The sequence below is a fragment of the Anser cygnoides genome, chromosome 18, assembly GCF_040182565.1.
Source record: "Anser cygnoides isolate HZ-2024a breed goose chromosome 18, Taihu_goose_T2T_genome, whole genome shotgun sequence".
Lineage (NCBI taxonomy): Eukaryota > Metazoa > Chordata > Aves > Anseriformes > Anatidae > Anser > Anser cygnoides.
This window is the reverse complement of record NC_089890.1, coordinates 6128719-6154598: the sequence shown is the minus strand read 5'-3', so window position 1 is coordinate 6154598 and position 25880 is coordinate 6128719. Positions and strand designations below refer to the sequence as shown.

At 54.2% G+C, this 25880-nt stretch overlaps 1 protein-coding gene across 1 annotated transcript; it reads right to left on the bottom strand.

Moving 5' to 3' along the window:
• Window positions 1–1246: 1246 nt before the first annotated feature.
• Window positions 1247–21810, bottom strand: YWHAG (tyrosine 3-monooxygenase/tryptophan 5-monooxygenase activation protein gamma). Its single transcript, XM_048068160.2, has 2 exons — window positions 21535–21810; window positions 1247–4566 (listed from the first exon to the last, which is right to left on the bottom strand). The coding sequence occupies exons 1-2, from the start codon at window positions 21619–21621 to the stop codon at window positions 3910–3912; spliced, it is 744 nt and encodes a 247-aa protein (XP_047924117.1). The 5' UTR covers window positions 21622–21810; the 3' UTR covers window positions 1247–3909.
• Between the last annotated feature and the right edge of the window lie 4070 nt (window positions 21811–25880).

Sequence of the window (25880 nt, the reverse complement as noted above, 5' to 3'; positions counted from 1 at the left end):
CCCCCACCCACAGCATCCTCCTGCACCCCCGGTGTGCCATTTTGGGGACGGGTGGCCACGGCAACCGGCGCGATGGAGACGGTTGCCATAGCGAGAGCAGCTCCAGCCTTGGGGACCAGCAGCGGGAGCGCCCCGCGGCCCCACCGATTGTAGGGGAGGAAGGGGATGGGGGTGCCGGTGGGTGCTGCTCCCCACCCCACAGCAGCCAGCCCCTGGCAGGCTGCAATGCCCCAGGTTAGGGCCAAATCCTGCCCAGCAAGCAGAGATGCAGGGATGGAAGCGCACAGGCACTGCTGGTGCGTGGGGTGCTGGAGGTGGGGGGGCCACTTCCCTCTCCGAATGGGGAAACGGAGGCCCCCATGGGCAGACAGAGGAGAGGGAGGCATGGTGGGGGAGATGTGGGGCTAATGTGGGGCTTGGGAGGTGCTGGGCTGGGCTCAGCCCCAACCCCATGACACTGGAGCCCTGGGGAAACCAAGGCACCACGGTGGTGCAGGCCACCAGCCCCCAAACGTGCCACCTGGGGGGCCCAGGATAGTCCCAGGGGCTGGACCGGGTCCTGCTCCCACTGCACCCACCCCGGTAGCTCAAGGGATGCGGGGGCCGTGACAGATGGTGCAGGAAGGGCGTCCTGGCAGCGAGGGGCGGGCAGTGAGTACCGGTCACCCTAACGGGGAGGTGGCCCTGGTGGCGAGGTGTCACTGCAGGTGGAGGTGGCATCGCCCTCCCGTGCCGTGCCAGCCCCGGGCGCCTCTTTGTCACCGTCCCGGGGCCGTCCCCAGCCCCTTCCCCGGGGTTCGGCGGCAGCTCCGGAGGCAGGAGCCCAACCCATGCCCACCCCGCAGGGCTCACGAGTCAACGCCCGTTGGGGCTGAGGGTTTCCAAGGGAGGGGATTTATTTTTACAGCGTGAGTCACCGCTCACGGCACACGGCGCCGAGCGGCACAGCCCACGGGCGGGGACGGAGGGCGGACAGGCACCCAGCACCGAGCCCCGGGAACCCGCCGTGCCCACCCTGAGCATGCAGAGACCGTCCCCACGGCTCCTCATCGAGCCTCCCCTCGCCATTTCGGGAGCCCAAGAACCACCAAGGCGCCCGGTGGGGACACAGCCGTGATCCCAGCTCTCCCCCACCACCCAACCTGCCATGAGCTGGGGCTGGGGTCCAAGCCTCCGACCCCGATCGCGCTGCCCCCCCACCCCGGACCCCCAGAAACTCGACAGACGCAAGACAATTGAGCAGCGCTGACGTCAGATCTGTAAGTTTATTTGCTCAATGTACGACGGCTACATAATGACTCACATTCATGATATTCCATCACTGAGGAAAACTGCTAAGAATGGTCCGTGTGTGAAATAATTCCTTACAGAAACACGGAGTTGGAAAAATAATCACTGATTAGACCTTAAAAATAGTTCACTGCATAACATGACAAAAAGCACAAACAAAGGCTCATTCAAAGAACACAGTCATTGTTCTCCTACACTGTAATAGTTATAATTTCACCATGACGAACACCAGACATTAAGATTAAGCTAACACTGGTGTTTTCTTTTGCTTTTTTCCTTTTTAAAAACAAAATCATATATAATTGCATGTCACTATAGCAACATCCATAACAGATCAGTTTGTTACGATCACTATTTGGTAGAGCAAACTTTACCCCCAAAAGAAAAATAAATTAAAAAACTTTAAAAAATTTTTGAAGACTATTTTGTCATAGGAATACATAACATCTACAGTATAAGTTAATAAATTTCAAGCTACTGTATAGAAATACGACACTAGCATGCACAATATTGTATCAATAGAGTAATGGAGCAGTAATCATTTCACTGGAGAGACAGTATCATAGGCAAGTGCATTTCTTAAAAAACGAAAGAAACCATTCAAGCTGCTTAAAAATCAAGTCCCTGACCCCACTTCCCCTTTTAGCCCTCTTGTGCGATCTCTCCTGCGTTAAGTTTCCTAAAGCAGCCAGAGCAAAAGCCGGAAAGAAAAAAATAGGTTTTGTAATTCCAGTAAATCACTTCCAAATCATACAGCTGGGACAACACTGCTCACTGGACATGACGGGAACTCAAAGGAAGGTGAGAAGCCTAAACAGATCTTCCAAGTCCACGGCATTTACCAGCGGCTCGGGCGTGTGGCACGCTGCCGAGGCGCACAGCCAACGGCAGGGCTCGGCAAGGCTCTCCGTGCAAAGGCACCCGATGGGAAGCTTGGCTAGCGTGGCCGGGGCAACCTCACCTCCGAGCAGGGGCTGACGGCCCCCGCGACTTCATCCAAGCGCGGCGAGGCAGGGTGGATGCCCCGTGCGACCCTGGCGGGACCGAGGGTCCCCGATCGCCGCCGCGCGCTGCTTGCGGACGGGCTCTCGAAAGGGAGGATGAAAGCCTGCTTCGAAAAAAGACGCCCGAGTGCCGTTCTCCCCGCCGCGCAGCTTTAGTTAAAAAAGCTACGTGTGGCAGCGCTCCGCAAGCCGGAGACCAGCAGTGAACTTCCAACAGTTATGCGGGGGGAAAAAAAAAATACAAATTTTACGCAAAATGGGGTAAATATTACCTGCTAAGCAAACTCAGATGCCCTGTCTCCCACCCCCAACCAGATAAGACAGATTTGGAAAAGATTTTGTTAAGAAGAGAACTAAGTTCCTGGGCTCCCGATGCTTGATAGAAATGTCTATGATTGTAGCTCTTCCCTTGAGGATTTCTCTACCAAATTAGTTTCTAAGCTCCTGAAGTTCACTCATTACACCACAAGCTTCCCCAGGAGAAAGAAAACGCACCTGGCTTCCCTGATGACAAACAAGGGAGCCTGGGTGCTGCAGATCTGCTGACAAACCTCATGGTACAGTGGGAGAAAGTCAGGCAGAGTGAAATGGCAGTGCAATCCCTGAGGAAGCAGCTGTGGCACCTTAAATCAGGATGGTCTTTGAAATACCAAACACAGTACATGACATACAGACCTGAATTCTCTTTTTTTTTTTTTCTTAAGTGGCATTTTAAGTTTAAACACTTCCCCCTTTTCTAATTAAGTTCTTAAACCTTTTGCTGTGGACTAAAATAGTTTAAACAGCCGCTAGCCAAGCACCTGTTAAGCTGTTGACCAAAAAACTAGAGCAGCTTTGATGTTCCTCGGGCGGGCGGTCTTCTTGCCTTGGGCGACACAGAATAGCTAAGCCAGTCCACAGGCGAGGACTGATCAGGAAGGCAAGCCAAAAGAACTAGCAAAAGAAAACAGACAATCAAAGGCTTGATGTCATATGGCTGTAATGTAGAAATACTGTAAACTGCAATTTAGTGTTAATACTGTAAGCTACCCTAATAAATATCTTAAAAAGATTAAATGGCCTAAATCCTGGGGCTTTACAAGTCCCAAATTCTTTAGTCTTTTATTTATTATTACTATTCCTTTTCAATTTGGGGATTTTAAGCTATGCCCTGACAGGCAGGGCGCTCCAGGGAGACGCCCCGCGACGTGGTACAAACACACGGCACTTAACTGAAGAAACAAACGCACAAAGCCTTACTGGAACCACAGAACTTCCTTTTTGTGTTGCTTTTCTTAAAAACGAGGGCCATTCCATTCAAGTTAATTCATCTTAAAACCCTTTTATTTCTAGCAATAAAGTTAAATTAAAGACAGCTCCACTTGTATTAATAATCTACAGAACAGTCCATATGCCAGTGAGGCTGCTATTCCATACCAGCACAGCCAGCCTGACTTCCACTAGTGGTGTTTTGGCAAAAATGTCAAAGAGGCAATCAAAGACAGGTTGTGGGGGGCCTCCCTGGGAAGGTGTCCCCTCCCGTTCCCTCCCCCACCCCTGACCCCCCCACTCGTGGGAAAAAAATAAAGACTGCAGTAGTTAGCATCAGCGTGCGGCTGCCAGTCCATCTGGGGGTCTAATTGTTGCCTTCTCCACCGTCGTCGTCTTGCTGATCGCTTGTCCAGAGCGTTAGGTTGTCGCGGAGGAGCTGCATGATGAGCGTTGAGTCCTTGTAGGAGTCCTCGTTGAGGGTGTCCAGCTCGGCGATCGCGTCGTCGAACGCCGTCTTGGCCAGGTGGCAGGCCTGCTCCGGGGCGTTCTGGATCTCGTAGTAGAAAACTGAGTAGTTAAGTGCCAGGCCGAGCCTGATGGGATGGGTCGGCTGCATGTGCTCCTTGCTGATCTCATGGGCTTCGCTATAGGCTTTCTCCGAAGACTCCACCACGGTCGCCCTCTTCTCACCAGTGGCCACCTCGGCCAGGTAGCGGTAATAGTCCCCTTTCATCTTCAGGTAGAAGACTTTGCTCTCGTACTGCGTCTCGCTGCAGTTCTTGATCAGGTAGTTGTCCAGCAGGCTCAGCACATCCTGGCACACGGCTTCCAACTCCTTCTCTATTTTCTCACGGTAGGCCCGTACCATCTCGATCTTCTTCTCGTTCCCATCGGCAGAGGTCTTCTGCTCAATGCTGCTGATTACTCGCCAAGAAGAGCGCCGTGCCCCCACGACATTTTTATAGGCTACAGACAAGAGGTTCCTCTCTTCGTTGGACAGAGGCTCGTTCAGTTCTGTCACCTGTATCGAGAGAGGAAGAGAGAAGAGAGAAACTCGGGTTAAGCCACAGCCACTCACCATTCCCATCGCCATTTAGCACTCGGGTGCTCCCCACGTGGAGCGAGGTGTGGAGAACGCAGCCAGCTTGCCAAATCCCGGCTATCATTGGGCATCCACTCTCCTCCCAGAGGGAGCCAGCTGGGAAATCGTGCTGTGGTCCAACCCCCCAGCCAGGGAAGGGTGGCTTTCATTCAAGGCATTCTCCATCTTAGCAGATCGGTATTTTCCAGAATGAGAGAAATCCGCTAGGAAAAAAGATGCATTTCACCTGCAGGATGAGCATCATACGTCAAGAGGCAGACATGAGGGACCATCAGAGCAAGAGGGTGGAGATGTTCTAGGGTTACTAGCTATGCGAATGGATTAACAACACAACAATTTGGCTACAGCATATTCATCTTTCCCGTTTCCCATGAGCATGGTACGTTCTTTTGAGATGCCTCAAGAATACGTTAGATATTTAAATTGTAGCTGCCTAAGGCATTTGCAGAGATAAGGATTTAAAAGCTCACATGGTAAGAGTATGTTCTTCCCACACAGGATTTTCTTCATTGACGATAAGAGCGTTAATGCACAGTATCACTTCCACCTGCCTCACGCAACACGGCAATTTAGTCATTACAGTGTGCAGCAACAGAGTGATTAAGGAAGGAGACAACGGAGCAGAGCCTTTCCACAACCAGGCTGCCAAACACTGCCGTGGTCGCTTGAGTTCCTGGAAGCGCTGCACTTGGTACCGTGACCTCCTTCCACTTCCCACTGATCCATCGCTGGCTGAAGGCACCGGGGCAGGACCCATGAGCGGGGCTGAGAAGCCAGCCGGGCATCGTACATGCCATACGGCCTTGCCAGAGCTGGGCAAGCTCAGAGATGCGTGGGCTCCTTCCACAGCCACACTTGGGTGCTGGGACAACCCTGTACAGCCACTTGGTTGCCTGCTGACAGCTGCCGTCCCTTGTCTGAAGGGCGCATGCACCCCGGGCCCTGCCGCATCTCCTCTCCACAGTCACTTCCCACGAGGATTAGGTCACGGTTTGTAAACGAAAGGCTTCTGCAAATACTGAGTCATTTCTGCAAGGGCGAGGTTCGTTCGGGGCCCAGATAACCATGTTTACGATGGCGATCAGGAAGCCAAGGGACTGGGCCGTGAGGGGCGGGTGACCCACCCAGGATCTCACTGGAGCGGCCTGGAACGCACACCTCGCTCCTACCATCACAACAGCTCGTTCCAGCGGCATCCACTTCTGCCTCCAGCTCTCCCTTGCTGCTAAGCCGTGGTCTGGCCAACGTGTGTTCTCCCTGACCCCAACTATTGCTACTCCGCAGTCTCCCTAGTGGCGAGCGGAGCATGCTGGTGCTCTCATCCGGTCCTCCTCTACTCCTTTTCCTGATACGCTTCTGCCCACAGAGGGCATGAGGCAGAGGCTCAGCCACCATGTGCTACACGACCCATTTATAGGTATTTATGTGGTGCCTTGCGCCACAACATCACACGTGTCTAGCTGCTTTTTTATAGGACTTGACATCTTGAGATGACTCTGATCATTCTTCCCTTTGCACAACACCTGCACAAACATTAATTAGAGATACTGTGGTATAAAGCCAACTTTCAGAGATAATCGAGAACAATTATGGTGTTCCCCTGCCCTAGGGTTTATGGGTTGTCCATCCTTGGACATGGGGGCAGGAGGCATCCAGAAATCCCAACCCAATATATGATCTAACCTTCCAGCTGTAAATCCCGAGTGTCCAACACTAGCTGCTATAATACTACAAGAGACTTGCCAATCCCAGAGGTTTTCTATCTTGACACTAATTATGGAGGCTGATAACCAAGTGAGGTCATGCTTTTAGCGAGATGCTCGCTGAGCAGGTACACCAGCTATAAATGGGGCCCAGGCGGGTGGACGTCAGAGCTACCCCACAGCCCTGCCTCCAGATATTCACTGCCGCAGAAAGCACACTGCAGAAGTAGATTTACCTCCTCCCACCAGAAGAGTCTTGCAGGAGGACAAATTCATTAAAGCTACAGGGAGTTTCGTAGGATTAGCTTTGCCATAAACATTTTAAATTTGAAGCTATTAAGGATTACGGAAGAAAGCTGCCTGTCAAAATCCTTTCAAAAAATCGCTGACAGATGGAACATACACCTGTGGAGAATGCAAAGGCTTCTCCAGGGAGCCTGTGGGGAACTTATCAAAGCAGGAAGGGTTCCTCATTAGGCACGTAACTGGGAGCAGTACTAGGCCTGATGCCATTCCCAAACCGAGTCCCAAAATAAAAGCTGCGACATCCCTATGGTCACAGCGATAATCACAGCTGCCCGTTGGAAAGACAAGAGGAAAAAAGTGCTCACAGTTCTGACAGCCCCGCCAGAAGGCCACCGCGCAGCGGCTTTGGGCTGGGCGCTTACAAGGCCACAGCGTGACCGCGGTGTACAGAGCACAGCCTCACAGGATCCTTGTGCCACCCAGTTACTGCTACATGCAGTTAGGGTAGCTGAATATCCAAAATAAATACGTGAATAAACAACAGCTTGACATTCAAAGGGCTTGGCAGGAACCAAGCCAGCCTCTGAGTGGGAGCCAGAGCTCACTTTGGAGCTTTACTTCCCTGGCTGGCGGCACAGAGAAGCAGACCTCGCGCTGCAAATCTACGTACCCAGCCTTGTTTCACCCTTATGGCCCTGCAGATCAGCAAGGCACTGGGGGGCCACGAGATGTGTGCTGCTGAAATTGAGCCCAGCCTTGCACGTGGCATAGAAAGCCCGGTGCAAAGAGCTGGTCCACACAGCTGGAAACTTGACAGACACAACCCCTTCAGCCTGGCGGACGAAAGGCATCGAGACTGGAGGGCCCCCAAGCAACAGAGACAGTCCAACAGGAACCTACTGTGAGTTTAGGGTTTCTGCTCCTCAAGAGTCTAGAGATTTGTACACCTTCAAAGCCCACCGATTTGTAACAATGCCATTTGGAGGCAGAGCAAGCCCAGAGGGGGTTCTCCAAGTTTCACCATTACACCCTTGAGCTCTGACCCAGCACCACATCCAGAGCCTGGCAGGCTCCCAGCATGCTCAAGCATCACACTGCAGCCATGGGGCCGGGCAGAACTTCACTTGCCCCTAACATCGAGGTCCACGCTCTCCAAAAGCCCATGGCTGGTCCCACTGGGCCCACTTTCCAGAAGCATCCTAATTAGGTTTCTTTGGGACCTACACAAAACGCTTGCTACCAGCCACCAGCCGGTGTTTGCTTATGGGGCTTACGCCTGGACTCTCTATTCCACGCTTCTCGCCTCACATCAGTAGGCCTGAAGGAACCGTTTCTGAGTACGTGTGGCCCCTTCAGCTACAGAGCAGCTGCCGTGGAGGTGCATCACGGGGTTTACTTTTCCCCACTTATCCTTACAGATGGGTTTTCATTGACATTTTTGATGAAGTGCCCACCCATTTACGGCTGCTACCTGGTTTTGATGTCTTATCTTAAAGCACACAGCAAAGCAAGCTGAACAGACCTGTACGTTCTTCCCTGGGGAACACCACCAACATTTAACAGTTTAATCCATTTTATAATCCCCAACACTCGCTTTTCTGATTGCCCAGAAGAGATCTCGAGTCCCTGAAGACACTAAACACCGACAAAGGAGCCAAGCTTTCCTGGAGAGAGACAACCACGGGAACCTCGAGCTGTCCACAACATGCCATGCTTTCAGTAGAGCAGTCACCAATTACCACAACCCTGTGATCCTGCGCGTGGCTAGTTCACAATCTGATATTACACGCAATTAACAGGAGTGACATAGGGCCAACAGCTGTTCTCTCCCTTCACAGGCCTCTCAAACACCTCGCTCGGCCTGGACGGGCCTGCCCGAGCCCAGCCCTCGGCCGCTCGCCTCTTTCAGGCTAGAAAAGGGCCATTTCTGTGATACTCCGTGAGTACAGCCAGAGCTCCCCTTCCACCACGACACCCAACAGCCATTTCTTCCTCAGCATTTGTGTCTCTGCTGTTCGATCCGTGGCTTCTGCGCCTTGTAATTCAGCACGTTATCTTCCAACAGAAACCTGAGCAATCGCCTTGTTTTCCCCTCACACATTGCTCGTTAGTCACACTGAGGCCTGGCTTGAAGGTCCTGATTTCTGTTTCTTTTTTTTAAAAAGGTAAATGGGCTTTTAAGGTGATGTTGGGCCGAAAGTCCCACCAGTGACGTTCTCACTGAGTCTGAAAGCACCAGAATAGGAGCAGCTGGCCAGCAGCTGGTTCAGGCTGAAGCAACTGAGAAACCTTCAGCACTATGGGCACTCGTGCCACCTTCCGCCACTGCTAGCACTGTTTTTTTATTTTGGTCTTACAGTGGAACTCCTTTGCCCTTTGGCAGGCACCAGGCCACCCTCAGCAGGCAGCAGCCAGAACAAGACCCAAGCTCTACCATTTTGGCAGTGACAGGCTGGAGAAACCAGCTTTAGACTTCTACATCACTACCTGCATTTTCTGTCCCTACTTCACTCCATATCTTGTTTCTGAAGAAATGTCTTCCTTCAAGCACATTAAATCATTGCCATTTCCTTGTAGCTTGATTACAGTCATGGCTAAACGTCACACAACTGAGTCAAGAACAGCTTCTCCTTGAACACTCAAGAGCAAGCTGTCCTAGGAAGCCATCATGCAGTTGGAAAGATGCTTTTCTTAAGCACTGTCCTACTTTGACACAGAGTAGGCGTGTGTTAAACTAGATCTAAATCAAGAATCCTACCAGACTTCACGGGTTCGGGTCTTCTTCACCTGTATTCTAGCCTCCTCCCTGACGTTATACTTCTAAAATGGAAGGCATATCATAACTACTCCTCTCCTTTCTGACCTCCTCCACCATCCTCTTGTTTAATCTGAGCATAGCTGGGGAATTTTGGGCTATAGATAAGACCCTTCCTCTCATCTCAGACAAAACCAGAAAAGCACATGCAGTCTGTGGGCAGAAGTTAGTTCCCCTCTGCTGTCTCGTTCAACTCTTTCAATATGAATAATCATATTCTGGTTCCCATTTTGAAGTTCACGGGGGCCATCACCAGACAGTGGCTGAAAGAAGCTGAAGGCACACGGAGGCGCAGTGGATGGTTCTGCCATTAAGGTTCAAATGGCTCAGAACGCATCACGGAGCAGTGTCTGCCAAGTAAGGCTGCTTATTACTTGTAGCATAACTGGATCTCAGAGGATACTTAGGTACTCCAGACACTGATTAGGATTTCCGCATGCTCCTCCAGTTAACAGGAGCTTTCATCACACCCTGTAGCCTTTATTAAGACAACTTTGAACCACCTGAGACAAAGCCTCCAAAATTGAGAGACATGAAAAGCAAGAGCTCATTTATTTCATTGGCCTCCATAGCTCAACAACTACTTAAACCAAAGTGAATTTCATCATATGACACACGAGTTTGATCAGTCCTTAGAGCCTGCAGATCTACTTCAGTTTCAGTCTGGCTCTGCTGGATTTAAGCTAGACAAAAAACAAGTTTCAAGTACTTGGGTCACTGCTGCCTCAAGTTTCTGCACGTAAAAGGTCATAAGGGAGCTGTGGTGAGAAAGCCAGAGACAGAAGCAGAACTCTGAGCTGTTCCCATTCTGCATTTGATAGCACTTCAAGGATCGTCCTTTATCTGCAGAGCTGCAGTCCCAATGTTTGGTCTAACGGCTCAAGGTTTTCCTGCTACAGAACACCTGCGTGCCAAAGATTTGCCCCACCAGCTTCTTCTGCAGCTTTTCAGATAAGACAGCCACAAGGGAGCATCTGTTTGTTTTCCATACGCGGCCTCCAGGTATGGTACTGGACCCTGCCATCTGACATGGCTATTGACTTGAAAGAGGGCAACCCAGACACACTGCAGTGGGGAGGAATAACCCAAGCTTCCCAGTGTGGGCAAGGTGTATGCATTTCAAGTGCCTCTGTGCCAAGCTACGCACCATTTCTGAATTAGCATTGCACAGTCTTGTAGCAGGGAGCTGCTGCTATAGCTAGTATTTGCTTTGAGTCATCAAGGATTACAGCCCAAGTTCTTCTTGCGGTCCTTATGAATACCCTGATTCCTGTTAGCCCTACAAAAAGGCATAATATTTAACAAGATGAAAACCGGACACAGGACAACTTGTTTCGCTGTCTTGCTGCCACTAGCTGCCTTGTACCTATTAAAAACCCTTGGGAAAAATCATCAATCTCTGTTGGTCTGATGCCTTCCTAGCACCAGACGGAGAAAGCAGCAAGTCCATCCACATCAGGCTGAGCATTTAGAAGCACTGTCACTCAGGGCTCATCACACTGCCTCTGACAGATGGGATACCAGCACCTTTGCCTGCTAACTGCAAAGGAACAGAAGGGACGCCAACTTATTCCTTCCCCAAGATATGGCAGGCTGGCAAGCAACATCTGCCCACTCTTGCATTTCTGCAAGCACCGTAGCAGCAGTCCAAGATCACCACCCTGCTCCATCACTCAACAGCCTGGGGAGCTCTCCTGCCTCAGACTATTTGAAAATATTGTTCAAAATGTGCCTTTTGTATCAGCTTTCTGCAAAGCATGTAGCAGACCAATATGGCAGCACGCCACTGCCATGGAAGCATGGATATGGTCCAGGAGCACGCCAAAAGTTTAAAAGGGATTTATTCTGAGCTACTAAAAGGAGAACATCAATTCATTTGACTTTTTGAGTTGCATGAAGAAGCTTCTTCAGGTGTCAGTTGAGCACCTCTTGAATAACTGCAGCCTTTTCCTCAACAGCATTTCTGTTACGCTTAAAGACATGGAGTTTTTCCATTCAAGTATCTTGCTTCTTCAGAGAAGCCCATCTGTTCACAGCATTTTTAGCAGAATAAACCATCCATAGGACCACCACTGGTCATTCCTAGAGCCTTAAGACTTGGTTAATACGGGAAGACTCACTCCCCCTCCAGTTTATGACAAAACAGTTAAACCAAGCAAGGCAGCCCTTAGGTACTCCGGTGCATGAGCACAGACAAGCTAAACAAACCAGGTTCCATGCCAGGCAGTGTGTCTAGTGCTGCTGGGAGCTTCAGCTGCTTAAAGACTTACCTCACAGCTTCTAAGAGTACTAATCTGGCTCAGGGATTAGTGTTTCCCTACTCACCTTCAGCCCCACTGCTGGGAGGTGAGTGACTTGGCACCACATCATCGCACCCCCCCTGGAGCTCCCAGGAAGGGCCAGGCCACCGCGAGACGTTCGTCCTCGATGAGGGGCTCGAGAAGTGACTGCGGTGTGTTGTACCCACCAACACTACTCAGATGGACCGAGTAGAGAGAGGAGAACCAGGTTGCCACAGGCCAGGTGAGTGTCTTCTGGCTGCTGGAAGCTGCTGTCTGCAGCCCTTGTCCTGCTCAGTGCCTGTAGGGCTGTGTCTGGATGAGGGGCAGAGGCGTGCAGGAGCAGGACGAACCAGGCAATTCTTGCCTGCTCGCAGGGCTTCTTCCAGCAAGAGCCAACTGCTGCAGCTGGCAGGCTGCTGCTCCAGCAGGATGAAATGGGAGAAGCTGCCACCGTGCAAACAGCTCCCTTGCAGCTAGCACAGAAGGTTTTTAACCGCTTCGTTTCGTTACCCCAAACGCTTTGGGAAAGCCTGCTCAAGGCAAGGTTCTAGAAGCATTAAAGAAAAATGGTTTTGCTCTAGGTCTTTTGGTCTGCAGAACCAGCTGTTCCTTGCAGTGTCTGAAACATGTTTTACCATTTTAAGCCAGAGCCCCTCCAGAACGCCCAGGTGGTCTCCAGCATGCCAGCTCCACAGTAGGTTTAATTTCCGCACCAGCGAGCAAGGTGATTATCCCTCCAGATGTACTTTGCCCTCCCACCGCTTCAGGGATTTCAGGCTTGATCTTACACACCTCTAGCAAAGACAATTTTATTTCTTAAATGGACTTGCAGAAAAGCAACTCGAGTTTTCGCTCTGGCAGCTTTCTGGAACGCTGCAGCCAATTTTAAATGGGTACCCTTACAAGGAGGGTTGCTTTACTAAGCTAGATCTGACTGCGGATTTAACTACCGCTGCCTGGCTCCGACCATCTCCTCCCAGCCCTGTTCTGAAGTCCACGGGACAAGTACCACAGATCTGATCTCAGCTCATCGCAGGTGACAGAGCCCATCAAGCACCAGGGTCTCGACACCGCCAAATGCGAGAAGCCGGGCTCTCAACTCCAAGGTAATGAAAAATTCATCCCACGTAACAAAGCCCAACAGCATAAACAGGCAAAGCTCCGATGACTTCCCCAGCTGGGTGTAAATCAAAGCCTGTTAATCCTCCCTAAGTTCTCATTCACTGCTGAATACTGAGCGTTAGTCTTTTACAAGCGCAGATCTCCTGCCGCAGCTTTCAAGTGTTTATTAGCACACTGCACAGCAACGGCTTCTCCAGCTACTATTAATAAACTTTTTGCTGCAGAGAAGCACAACTGTCCAAACAAGATGTCCATCAGCAACCTAGTTAGCTCTGAAGCTGAGCCTTCTTGCCGATATTTTCTCAGAGCGTTGCCGAAGCCACCTTAAAGAGGAATCAGAAGCACATCGACACGCCAAGCAGCTTTGCCTGATACGCAAGCAAAGATACGTCCCGAGCAGGCTAACCCATCCAGTAAGATCAGAAGGAATTTGCAAACAATTAAGGAATGCTTTGTACTTTGAGTCCTTGCAGACTTGCGTATGTCCGAGCACGGCCGCCTCGAACGCCCATAGGCTGACTCAGACCTAACATCTCCTTTAGGGAAGAAAAACATTAAGTACTCTAATCCCTAATCTGGGGATCACTTTAAGGGAATCTCATGCCATCAGGGATATGTTCTCTAGTTACTCTCCTGCTGCTGTTAACTAATGCACTGCCCTTGGTCACCAGATCACTGGTGGCGGGCCAAAAACCAGGTTTAATACCTAACGGAGCATGCGCTGGGTCATTCTTCAGATGTGACCAAACCTATTTTAGCAGAGAGGAAAAAAAAAATGACACCTCCTCTCCCTATTGACTTCTTTTGTCTTCCTTCATGCCCTGCAGCTGCCACAGATCACCTGCTCAGTGCATTTTTTGCAGCCGCACCGTCATCGCTCCATTTTCAGCCGCCTGATCTCAGCGCCAGGCTTTCAGCCCCAGCGCCGTGCCAGCTCCTGAAGCAGGTTTGGGCTTGGCGAGGGCATGGCCAGCACACATCTGAGCAGCGTGGGCGTGCAGGACAAGCAGTTCATCCTCGGGTTCACAAAACAATGAAAAACCTGCGATCGGAGGAAGTTTGCACCTAAATAAGTAGACAAAGGCTTTTGTTTCGCCAGCACCACGAAAGCACTGCTTTTGAGATGGTCTTCTCTGTATTTCCTGTAACCCTGGGACTGCTGCCTCATCATCTCAGTTCCCTTTTTCTTCCAGAATTTACCATTTCGGAGCATTCCCAGATGCCACCATTCCCCGCTACGGCAGAGAACCGCAGCCACCGCGCGACATTTCTGTCCGTGTCGAGCCGGGCTCCGGCAGCCCCGGCACAAGGGCTGCAACTCCCCAAGCTCCAGCCCACAAAAGGCAGCTGCAGGCATTATGCGGGGCCGGAGGGCCGAGCAGCTCGGCCTCGCTGCCTTTGTGTGCCCAGCCCAGCCACACAAAGCCCAGGGGATCCCGAGCTCCTCCCCGCGACGGCACCCGCGGCACCGCTGGCGCGGTGGGGCAGGAATCCCGCATCTTGACATCTGGAGGGAGGAGCTGGGCCTTTTGCTTCAATAAATAAATAATAGAGTGCAGAAACGTCTTTTTGTCATCGTTTTCCTTCGTTTGGGGATGGGAGGAGGGAGTGCTCATTACACCAAGCAGCCAGGAGGAAGGAACAAGAGAAAGCTGAATACGACAGCACCGGCTGGGACCGCCGGAGGAGACGGTACCAAACCACCCCATAGCCGGCCGGTTGTGGGTTTATATCCTTCCCCTTTCCCACTTGCTCTGTCGAGTGCAGGCTCATGAATTGCCTCCCGTGCTGCTCAAAGGCTTGGCTTGCTCCGTGCCAAAGGGAGGGAAGGCAGGAGGAGGATGCAGGTACCGGGAGGGGACTGTCCTGCGCCAGTCGGTGCTGGTGCACAGGCAGGAGCCTGCACAGGAGAGCACGGCCAAGCTTTCAGGCAGCACAGCACAAAGCGTGGCTGGTCTGGGCTCTCAGAAAGCCATTTTGTCTCCACGGGGTGGCCGTGGGGGGGGGGGGAAAGAGTTCACACATCTGCAAAGGCAGGAGCACAAACAAGAGCATTTTACCTGACCACTGCCAGCGTGAAACCAGCCCCTGGCTATCGATCTGAACATCCCCAAGTCAGGATGAAGGCTGCAGAGGCTGAGACACAAAAACACGGTGTCTTCACCAGTACAGCCACCAATTCACAGCCATCTCCCCTTCGTTTGAGCAGGTGTTAAAATTGGTTTCCAATTATCGCCTTCCAGCAGAGCGGTCGTTGCTTCAGAAACCAATGAAGTAAATACCTGCTACTGTTTTTATAGATTTATTTGTTTTCTGCTTTCCAGATATCAGATTGCCATTTGTCTGAATGAATCACAAACATGAATCTACTAGGAGGGACAAAGACTTCAGCCAAGGACAGGTTAGGTTACTCATCTTTCCAATAAAAGGAAAAAAAAAAGTTGGTTAAGGCTTCCAGCCTTCCAGAAAGGCATAACGAAGGCATGAATAGTGAAGGAAAGGGGGTCTAAGCTGGCTCTAAACCACGGAGCACAAAATTACTCATTATAGCATTAGCTTCCTAAAATCTATCTTGAGTTGCAGAGCACCAAAATGCAGAACTGTGCCTGGAAGCACCAAGGGTCCATCAGTCAGCCTGAGACAACCAAAGCCCTGCGGCACAGCTTTACCACGGCAAAAGAAGATGGTGCCTGTGTCCTATCGAGACTGTCAGTGAAGTGCCTGGGAAGCCAGGCAAATCCAATTTTTCCTGTGCTTTGTACTGCAGTTATTCCACTGCGCGTTTGTATTTCATTGTTGGTCACGGTTCAGGAGGTGGAAGGGGGCAGAAAAACAGAAAGCAGCTTCAGCTCTGCAGTCCTACAAGCCCCAGACACCGACCCTGGCAAGGAAAGGCTCCCTCCAGCTCAACCACAGGCATTTTCAAGCCACTCATTCCTCTGTACCTGCCTCCAGACAACCTGATGTTTGGCTGGGGGACACAGAGCAGCCAATCCTCCTTGCTCTTCCCTGCCACACTGGCACTGAGTCCCCAAGCCTGGCACCTCAGCCGTGCTCAGCCTCCAGGACATGGATGAGCAGAGACAAAGCCACCTCCCAGGAAGAAGCTGCTTCCTCAAGCATCAGCAGGTGGACCCAAAAACTCAAGCTTTTTGTTGTTTTTCTAAAGTATGTACCCTTGCCCACAATGCTCCAAGCATTCATTGGCATGAAGCTGCCCAGAATGGAAGCTGCAGAGTTCAGTGGCGGAGTTTGTTCATCATTTACTGCCAAGCCTGCCAGAGCCCAGGGAAGTCTCTCCAGGTACGAAGCCGTGACCACTGCTCTCCTCTCCCAGCCATGGCAGCCCACGGAGCCCTATCAGCTGCGCCATGAGACATGTTTCTTCTTTTATCCTCCAGAGTCAGAGCTAGTAGGGGATCGATTCCAAGCTCAGCTGAAGCTACAAGTATGTATCAATCAAAGTGGTAAATGTGCAAGCACATCTCATCTTTCCCGATGACTCTTGGTGCACAGGACTGGACGCTCCGTGCTTCAGCCCAGCCAGACCCGCAGCTGCCCCAAAGCCAGGTAGGCTGCAACGTGCTCACCCACAGAGCACTCACCGAGCCCCAAGGGAGCCCTAGTTCCTTAGAGATTTAAGGCAGGAGACTGTATGCGAGGCTGAGCGACCGCTCACCAGTACAACCACACCAGAGGCGCCCAGTTGTGCAAGCCCCCACCGCGTGCATTTTGTACCTGCACGATTCTCCCATCAGCACCGCGTAAACTCGCCCCCAAGCCATGAGGCAAAGAGCAGCTCGGGGGCACGGCTGGAACCCTTGGTTCAGACACCTCCTGCCATCACAACCCAAACCCCGAGAGCATCCACAGGCATCTCTGTTGCTGTATGGCAGGGAGCAGAGAGGCAGAAGGACAGCAGTTATCTGTACAGCCCGCACTTGTCTCGTGAGCGCCGCCCGGCATGCTGATGAGAACTGGTGAGAGGATGGATGCCCAGTGGCATCATCCAGTTCAGATGAGACAAGATGAGAGCGCTTGGGCTCCCGAGGTCCAAGAGTTTTCAATTCAGAACAAGCACAAGAAGAAACGAAGAGCAAAACAGCTCCCACCAAGCCTCATGCACTCGCAGGGCTGGCCATCACACAAAAGACCTGCTGGTAAGCCCAGAACATCAAAGGGCCCTTGCAGAGCCCTTGCCCAAGACCTTTATTGTCTCCATGTACCCGAGGCATCTGCAGAGGATTCAAAAACTATGTTCTCCAACACAGCCTCAAACACTCCCATTTGGTTCAAAGAAAGCTATCTGTGATCAGTCCGCACCTCGCTGTTACACTTGGCCAATCCAGAAGAGCCCAGAAGGGTTTTACAGGACGGTGGCTCTTCCTAAAGCCTGTAGATAAGGCTTCTTAGGAGCTCCCAGAAGCTCAAGCTGCTGAGCACCAGCCAGCTAACACGGTTAGGGCACACAATGCCCCACTGAACTGGGGCATCTCGAGCTGCAGGCAGGTAGGTACGTGCCACGTGCACAACCCAAAGCCGTGTAAGCAGAGAGAACCCTGGCTAAGAACCGTCCTGAGGCGAGAAGCACAGCAGGACTGCAGCCTGTGATGGCAGCCACCCGCCGGGCCCCACAGCCCTCCAGAAGGGAGCCCCGCTCGCCGCCGGCTGGGGCAGACCCACGTCAGTGCAGACGGGCAGCGGCACTACCCAGCAGCTCCGACACTTCGTGCTGCTTCAGTTCTCTGCGTCAGCTCTTCCACTGCGAGGTGACGGGGGAGCTGCCGGCCCTGTTGTGCTCTCAGCCCCCCTCCACCTGTTATCCTCCCATGTCCATGCAGGGCTTCAAACGCCCTCGCTCCTTGCTGCTGCCATGGCAGGGCGACGGGCCCCCAGCGCCACCCCAGCCTGGGGCTCGCCTGGAAGGGGCAGGGGGCAGTCTGAGGAGAGCCACGCCTCAGTTCGGGTTTCTGACGGGGTTTGAACAGACCCAAGAGAACCTCGCTGCAGTCCTTGGGGGCCGTGTCACCACAGCCTGGGCCATCAGACGTGCACCGGGTGCCTGAGGTGAGCAGTGCTTGCCTACGGAGCCTTCCCCAGCCCACCAGGTGCTGTCCGCCGTGGCCACCCAGGCACCCACAAGGTCACCTTGAGCCCAGAGAAGCCTCGCTCAGGGCCGAACGAGGACTGCTCGCCTACACAAAATGGTGCCAGCAGCACAGCCCCACGCCACGGCACGCCAGGAGGCGCCGCCAGGCCGAGAACCCCTCAAGACGCCCGCGGCAGCCAGAGCAGCATCGCGTTTGGTAGATGCCAGCAGAAATTCTGCGCTCTGGTGCTGGAAATGGCTTCCCCAGAGCCTCCCCCAGCCCCCCGGGGAGCGCTACTACAACAGCTCACGCTCCCCGCCCGGCTCCTGCCGCCACAGATGGCCGCACGGCGCTCCTCCAGGAGAGGCCTCTCCTCCTCGGCCTGCTCGTGAGGAGCAGACAGCAGGTAACCGTCCCGCTCTGCCCCCCGGCACCCCTCAGGCGAGGGACCTCCATGTCACTTCCCAAGGGAAAATCTGCATTAAATTGGTCACAGGGCTTGGAGGGTGGGAGCTTGAAAGCCTGGCGAGCAGACGTGGCAGAAGCCCACGTAACCTGTGTGAAGGAGAGCCTGTGGTTCTCCACGCCTGGCCTCCTCCTCCTCCTCCCACAACAGCCATTTACTGCACCAAGGCTCGGGCAGCAGCTTTTTGGCATCCCCAGCAGTCACCCACCGACGGCCCCCACCCACGGGGCAGAGCTGGGGCCCCAGGGATAAGCAACCAAACGTTCCTCTCACAGGGACCTTCAGGTGGCCTGAAAGCTCCTCCACGCACCCCCGTTCCTACGCCACGGGTAGGTGCAACGAAACAACCCTCCTACCCTTTTTAGCCAACCTCTATCCCGCACAAGTCACACCATTTATCTCGCTCGGCCACCCGCGCTCCCCCAGGCCCCGAAGGAGCCGGGAGCTGGTGGGGTTCCTGCCCTGCCCACACCGCGGGGCTCCCATGGGTGCCCTCCCATGGGTGCCCAAGGCAGGCCAGCACCTCACGTTGCCACACCCAGGCGGCTCCCGGGCAGCACCGGCCCCGGAGCTTGGCGCAGAGCCCGCGCAGGCACCGCCGCTCCCTGCCTGATGGATATCGATCCTGGGCCCCGGCGTAAGCAGCCGGCCTGGGCAGCAAAGCTTTAGAGGAGCCAAAGCCGGACAAAAAGGCAGCTCGCTCTGACAAAGGTACCGTGGGCAGCGAGGGAGGAAGGAGAAGGCTCTCTGCTCGTCGACCGGGGCTGATTTCAGCCCCACACCAACAAGGGGCACCCCCAAGGTCACACATGATGGGCCCGGCGATGGATCACCTCTGTTCCCCGGGGTTTTCCCGAGACACCCCAGGAAAGCTGCTGCATGCAGCAAGCGAAGGAAGAGCCCGGCTCCTGCAGCAGTACCCGCTGCTGGCACGGGCAGCCAGGGTGAACCTAAAACTCTCGATGCACGCTACTCGGCAGAACCCCCCGTGATACCCAACGCTCTGCTGCAGCGCACCGCGCAGTGAATGGGAGCAGACAATGGAGGAGCCCCATCGCTGCTCCCATTTTGAAGCCTCACAAGCAGCCATTCAACGGCGCCCGCGTGACGCGGCCCATGCGGTGTCCGCGACCCACCAGGCTGCCACGAAAACGTGCTAATCGGGCGAGAGCTGCGGGAAAAATTAACCCTTTAGGCACACGGCCAGACTTTAAGGGAAACCAACCCTGCGCTAAGGCAGCGAGAGGACGACGAGCTGCGGCGATGCTGCCCGGGAGGACGTGAGCCAGCGCCGAGCTCCAGGCTGCTGCATTCCCTGGGCTGCATGCTCTCTGCTACCACCTGGGCGCATTGCAGCTCGTCCCATCGCACATATGACATCACTGCGCGTTGCCACGGAAATGAGCGCGAGGTCACAAGCCTCCCGCACGACCGGAGCTGGGGGCTGGGCAGCGGGGAGGACGGGAGCGGGGATAACCGAGCGTGACGTGCCCGCCGCCGTGGGAGCGGGCCGCAGTTTTCGGCGGCGTTGCAGGGAAATCAGGAACAAAGCTCTGCCAGCTCTGCCTTTTGTTTGCCGTGGCGGGAGGCGGCAGCACGCCCGCCGTGAATCATTCCCGTAGGGCCGAGCGACGCGGCGGCTGATAAGCGGCGTTAGCCCGGGTTACTGTTTCACCAGGGCCGGTAGGGGCTAAAAGGAAAAAAAAAAAATAAAAAATGTACGTGTAATCTCTAACAACAACTCGGGTTTAGGCACCCGGCCCCGGCAGGCAGCCTAGGGAAATTCACGCGGCAGAAATCCTGCCCCGAGCCTACGTGCTAAGTCTGCAGGCACATCCCTGCTGGCTTTGTGCTAATGGCTGCGTTATCCGTGTGAAATAAGCTGTGGTGTCTGCTCCCCCAGCAAGCTCTGCCTTAAAATGAATGGATGCCGTTATCGGAAAACGGAATAAAATCCATGGTGCGGCAGAGGAGCAGCCCGGGTGCTTTAATGCGATATTATCTCGTTCTGATTATCCGTATTTCGTTCCTTGGAAAGACATCTCCTCCCTCCCCGTTCGCTGGCTGTGACAGTTTTGTCTGTTTGATAAATGCAAGGTTATTGTCAAAATGGTGCAATATAGGCTCAGCGAGCTGCATCCCAGACAGACTGCGACATTCCTAGATCAGCATTCACTTTTCATCAGCAAGGGAGGACACCCCAGCTCCTCTCAAAGGTTCAGACCTGACTAAGAAGACAAACATAAAGAACAGTTTTCCCCTTTAAAGCACCCCCTCCCTCCCTCCACCCAGTCTAGCCTCTCTGCAATATGACAAATGCAGAATCTTCTGGAATGACTTGATCCTGCCTCCCACGATTGCTTTGTTTGCAAGATCAGATCAGAGATATGTTTTTTTACTTCTTACATTGTCAAAATGTCAGCATTGAAGGGGAGCGTTCGGTGTCACAAATCAGATCAGCCTGCTATATGCAGAGTCTTTATTTTAAGAGCGTGAAATGAATACAACATGACTCAATTCATAAATCTCGAAACAAGTGCAGCAAAAAAAAAAAAAAAAAAAAAAAAGGCAAAGCCCTGGCAGCTAAAGGCTCAGCTCCTCGGGGTCAGGGGCGCAGCAGCCTCACAGCCCGCGCAGGGGAAGGGATGCGCGGGGGCAGCGGGGGCCGTTTGGGCAGCGGCGTGCGGGCAGAGCCCCCCGAGGCCCCCCAACCCCACCCCACAGCCTCACCCCACGGGGTGGGGAGCCCTGCGTGGGGCCGGGGGCAGCACCGCACCCACGGACACCTCCTGCGAGGCGGGGACGGGGACAGAGGAGGGGATGGGGACACAGGGATGGGGTTTGGGGCTGAGGATGGGGTTCGGGTCAGGGGGTGGGGACCACCGGTGAGGGCACGGTGCTGGACGGCAGGGGCAGGGCCGGGGGGGCTCAGAGCTGGAGCTGCAGCAGGGGAGGGGGGACCCGGCGACAGGAGGGGGGACCGAGAGGGGTCCGCGTGCCCTCCCCCGCCCCTTCCCCTCCCTCCAGCCGCCCCCTCCCCACCCCGCAGCCATCCCCACGGGGCCGGGGGAAGGGAAGGGCGGCGGCTCCCCCCCCACCACCACCACCCCGACACCGGGGACACCGGACGGACGGACGGACAGACCGCCGGGCGGACACTCACGTTCTTCATGGCGGCCGCCATGTCGTCGTAGCGCTCGGCTTGCTCGGCCAGCCGGGCCTTCTGCACCAGCTGCTCGCGGTCCACCATCTTCGCGGGGGGCCGGGGGGGGGGGTCTCCGGGAGGAGGAGGAGGCGGCTGAGGAAGAGGAGGAAGAGGAGGAGGAGGCGGAGGAGGACGAGGAGGAAGCGGCGGCTCCCGGCGCTGCAGCGGGGACGGCGGCGGCTGCTCGCGGGGCTGTGAGCGCGCCACAACCCCCCTGCTGGCCACGCCCCCCGCCGGCCACGCCCATCCAGGCCACGCCCCCTTCTGCACCCCTCCCCTCCCCGCGCGCGGGGCACGCCGGGAGATGAAGTCTTTCTCCCCCTCACCCTCCCCGCCTCGCTCCCTCCTGAGGACTACATTTCCCAGCGCGCCCCGCGCGCCGCGCCTCGCCCCGGCTGGCCGCTTGACAAAATGGCCGCCTCCCTTCTCCCCCTCCTCCTTTTCCACCCCCCCCCCCAGGCCCGCCCTGGCGGGGCGCGGTGGCCCCGCTGCTGATTCACCCCCGGGAGGGCCCCGCCAGGCCGCGAGGCCCGGCCCCTCACGGCCCCGCTGTTACCGTGTCCCCAAGCACACACACAGCCCCCCGCCATGTTGTGCCCGCTCCCCGAGTCCCCCTCACGCTGGGGTCCCCAGCGGGATGGCGGCGCGGTGCTGAGGCCTGCGGTGGTGCTGAGTCACCCTGCTGCACGGCTGGCGCCCCGCGTCCGCCGTCCCTGCACCGAGGGGAGCAGCCCCACGGGGAAGGACATCAGTAATGCCTGGTGGCCTGCCCGTGACGCTCGCTGGTCCGTAGGGAATCCCAGAATCACCGACCGGCCGAGGTTGGAAGGGATCTCCAGGGATCCAGTCCAAGCCCCTGCCCAGCAGGGTCACCCCGAGCACCCCACGCGGGATGGCACCCAGGCGGGTTTTGGGTGTCTCCAGAGGAGGAGACGCCACAGCCTGTCTGGGCAACCTGTCCCAGTGGTCTGTCACCCTTAAAATAAATAAAAACTACAATTTTCTGAGTGAAGTATAAACGCGCGTTCGCTTGGCACCTAGCAGAGCTGCTGCTGTGCGTTAGAAGCTTCATAACAAGCCATTATTGAGCCCTTTTTTCCTAAAGCCTATAGAGAATGCCATATTTAGAGGATGCACCAGCACTGTGGAAAAGGAAAAGGGTTTAACGAGAGGTGCTGGCCGTGGTGGAAGCGCTTCATCCCTGATGCGTTTTGGTGCTGGCAAGTGCCATCTTACCTCTGCCACAGCAGCTCTGCTCGTCCCCAACCCTTCCCGGTGCCACCGTCCGTAGAGATCTCATCACCTTCATGGCTGAAGCTGGAGGGACAGTTGGACCTGGCGACTCATCCAAATCACCTGCCGGTCCCCTGTTTTAGTGGTTTTTCTTCTGAAATACCTCAGGAAACCCTTGTGGCGCTGGGGCATGCAGTGTGCTGGTTTTCCTGGGGTGATACCAGCCACAGGTGACTGTGCCTGCCCCAAACCTGTGGAGATGGCCTCACCCAGGAGGAGACAAATTGTTTTGGAGATGCTGATAGTGCTTTACGATGGTGAGCAGCACAAATTTTGCTAAGTTCTCCATCTTTGTTGTGTTTTTAGCACTGCTTCACAAGTAACAAAAATTTTATTGAGTGGATTTGTTTCACTCACACAAATTACTTCTCTGTATAGAGGTTCTGAAACAAGAGATCACCTCTTCTGACAAATAGTTCCTTAAAACTAGAAATACGTGCAGATCCTCTCCATTTCCTTCCTGAAATAAACCACTGTCTATCGCATTCCTTCCCCTCCACCCTCCGTCCTTTGGCCATCTTGCTCAACAGCTGACCGACTCACGTCGTAGCTCGCGGGTGAGGTCGGACAGGTTTCTAACGAAACCGACGTTAAACCTTCCCCACACCCTGCGGCTTTTCAGCTCAGGCTGTTCAAGGCTCCTTGAAGGTTCACGTTCACCAGGCCGAGATCCAAGCATTCGTAATCAGTGGATGGAAATCCCACGGCGATGCGCCATGCTGTGCCTTTCTCCCCTTGAAGGCGTTTTCTCTCGCCAACCTCAGCACCAGCTCGGTGTTTTGGTGAGCCCACACAGGTTCTTGCCTTTACAAAGTAGAATTTTTCCTCTCGTGCAAGCCTGGTGAAGCCAAGCACAGCTCAGGGCTCTCGAGTCAATTGCCACAAATGTGCTCCATCGGCACTCAAGTGCTCTCCCATCCCCTCGCCCGCGTCCCCTGCGTCTCTGGCCTCACACCCCGCGGCACACGCGGTGCTTGGCTGTGAAAGCAGCCATTGTGCCCCGCTTTTGTTTACCACGGCGGCTGCCCCAGGACAGCGCCCGTACACAACAGCAGTTTATTCCTCTTTTATGATAATGGCGCCTTCATTCTTCCAGCAAGGGTGGCAGCCTCTAGAGAGCTCAGTAACGGTTTTTGTGTTGTTTTCGGTATGACACCAGCTTTGGGGATAAAATTTGAGCAAAAAAAACTGGAAAATGTAGGAGAATATTAAAGAACTTTGTGGGTCTCAAGCATCCTCTGTGGTTTTTCAGGTGTTGCTACAGCCACAGGGCACCTACCCAAGCCAAACAGGATGATCTGCCACAACGAAGTCAGGTCTCCATGTACGGACCAGCCCGGAGCTGTGTGCTCTTCCTGGACACTCGGGCTTTAAGGCTTTCTGAGTGATGTTTCCACATGTGGATCAAATATATCGTTCCTCTAACCTGCAAAAAAAATAGTATTAGCCCTTGGGTACCAGCCCTGGATTCTCACAGGTAAGATGTAACACAAGCCTGGGCCTGAAGAAGCGTTGTGTGCCTGGAAGCCTGTCTGTTTTTCCAAATATATCAGCTGGCCTAATAAAAAATATTGCCTCTCCATGCAAACCTTATGACGCTTATCTAATAATTTGCATGAATATGGTGGATTCTCAGCTAGTCCAAATCATTGCAGCTCTCCTATTTATGGTGACTCCGTATATGCCCCAGACCGAGCAAATACTGATTTATTCCTGTCGAAGCACGACAGCAATAAATACATCTCACAAAGCAGACAATTTTCTTCCCCGTCACAGGTCAGAATGCAATATTCATAATGCTGTAAATTCTTCAGAATAGTGATCAGGCCATAATATTTATCTGTTACGTATCCAGTCCCCTTTTTGCTCTGACGCATAAATCAGCCCTCCTCACACCGCTCCGTTATTCTGTTTTACAGACCAGGAGGCGGTGCGGGGAGGGTTACGTGGTGCTGAGCTTGGTGCTTCTGGTGTGTGCGATCTGTTTGCCCATCAATAAAAACCCTTCTCCTCTCCACCTCTGCCTGGGACGTGTATACACACCCGAGCACGATCCCAGAAGGCTGCGGGTTTGGGAAATTACAAAGACCCAGAGGATGTGGGTCTGTTCTGCAGATGTCCCTGAAAAACCTGATAACCCTTATTCCACCTGCAGTATTAAAATAACTCGGGAGCATTCAGATGTGCCACTTTGTTCATTCCATGGCCTGGAAGACAAGTCCTCCTCGCATTTTCCTGCCTTCCTACGTGCTGTAAATGCCTTGTGACACTGCAAGGAAGACAGCAAATGGTCTTACACTTGGAGGCTCGCTTGCTTTAGCTGCCGGCTACTCCAAGAATTTGTCCAGAAATCCTTACCCCAGCTTGCTGGGGGCTGCATCTGGGTGAGGGTGGCAGCGGTGGGTATAGGGGCAGGGCCACAGCACCTGCCTCCGACCCTGAGCGGTGTCCCCAGCACCCTGGTGCTTGGGGACCTGTATGTCCTCCGTGGCGGTGGCAGGGACGGGGTGCCCAGCAGCGGTGAGCACGAGTGAGGATGCTCAGGGGCTGTCCCCACCGGCAGGAGCCCCGTCTGACCCTGCAGCCGCGGTCCTATGAAGGATTTATGCCATCCTCATTCCCTCAGCGTTACAACACCTCCTCGGGGACACATCCCTGGCTCCAGCCAGAGCGCCCTGGAGGTAGGCTTGAACATCACCACGGTGAAACCCCCGAGGGGAACAACAGGGCAGGGGGACAGGGGGGTGGCACTACCCAGGGCCGATGTGCAGAGCTGGGGTCGGGGTCTCCCACACTGCTCCCGGTGCTTGCAGGCAGCCTCCAGCCTCGCTGCCTGCCCGGGGGAGGCAGATCCTCCAGCCCCGCAGCCTTCTCCCTCTGTTCTGTCGCACGCTGAACCTGGGGGTCCCAACAATCCGGAGGAAGCCGTGGGGAGAACATCCTTCCCCCTCGTCTGCGGAGCTGCAGCGCTTTGTGCTCAGCCCCAGGCTTTCATCCGAGGCTTTCTCAGC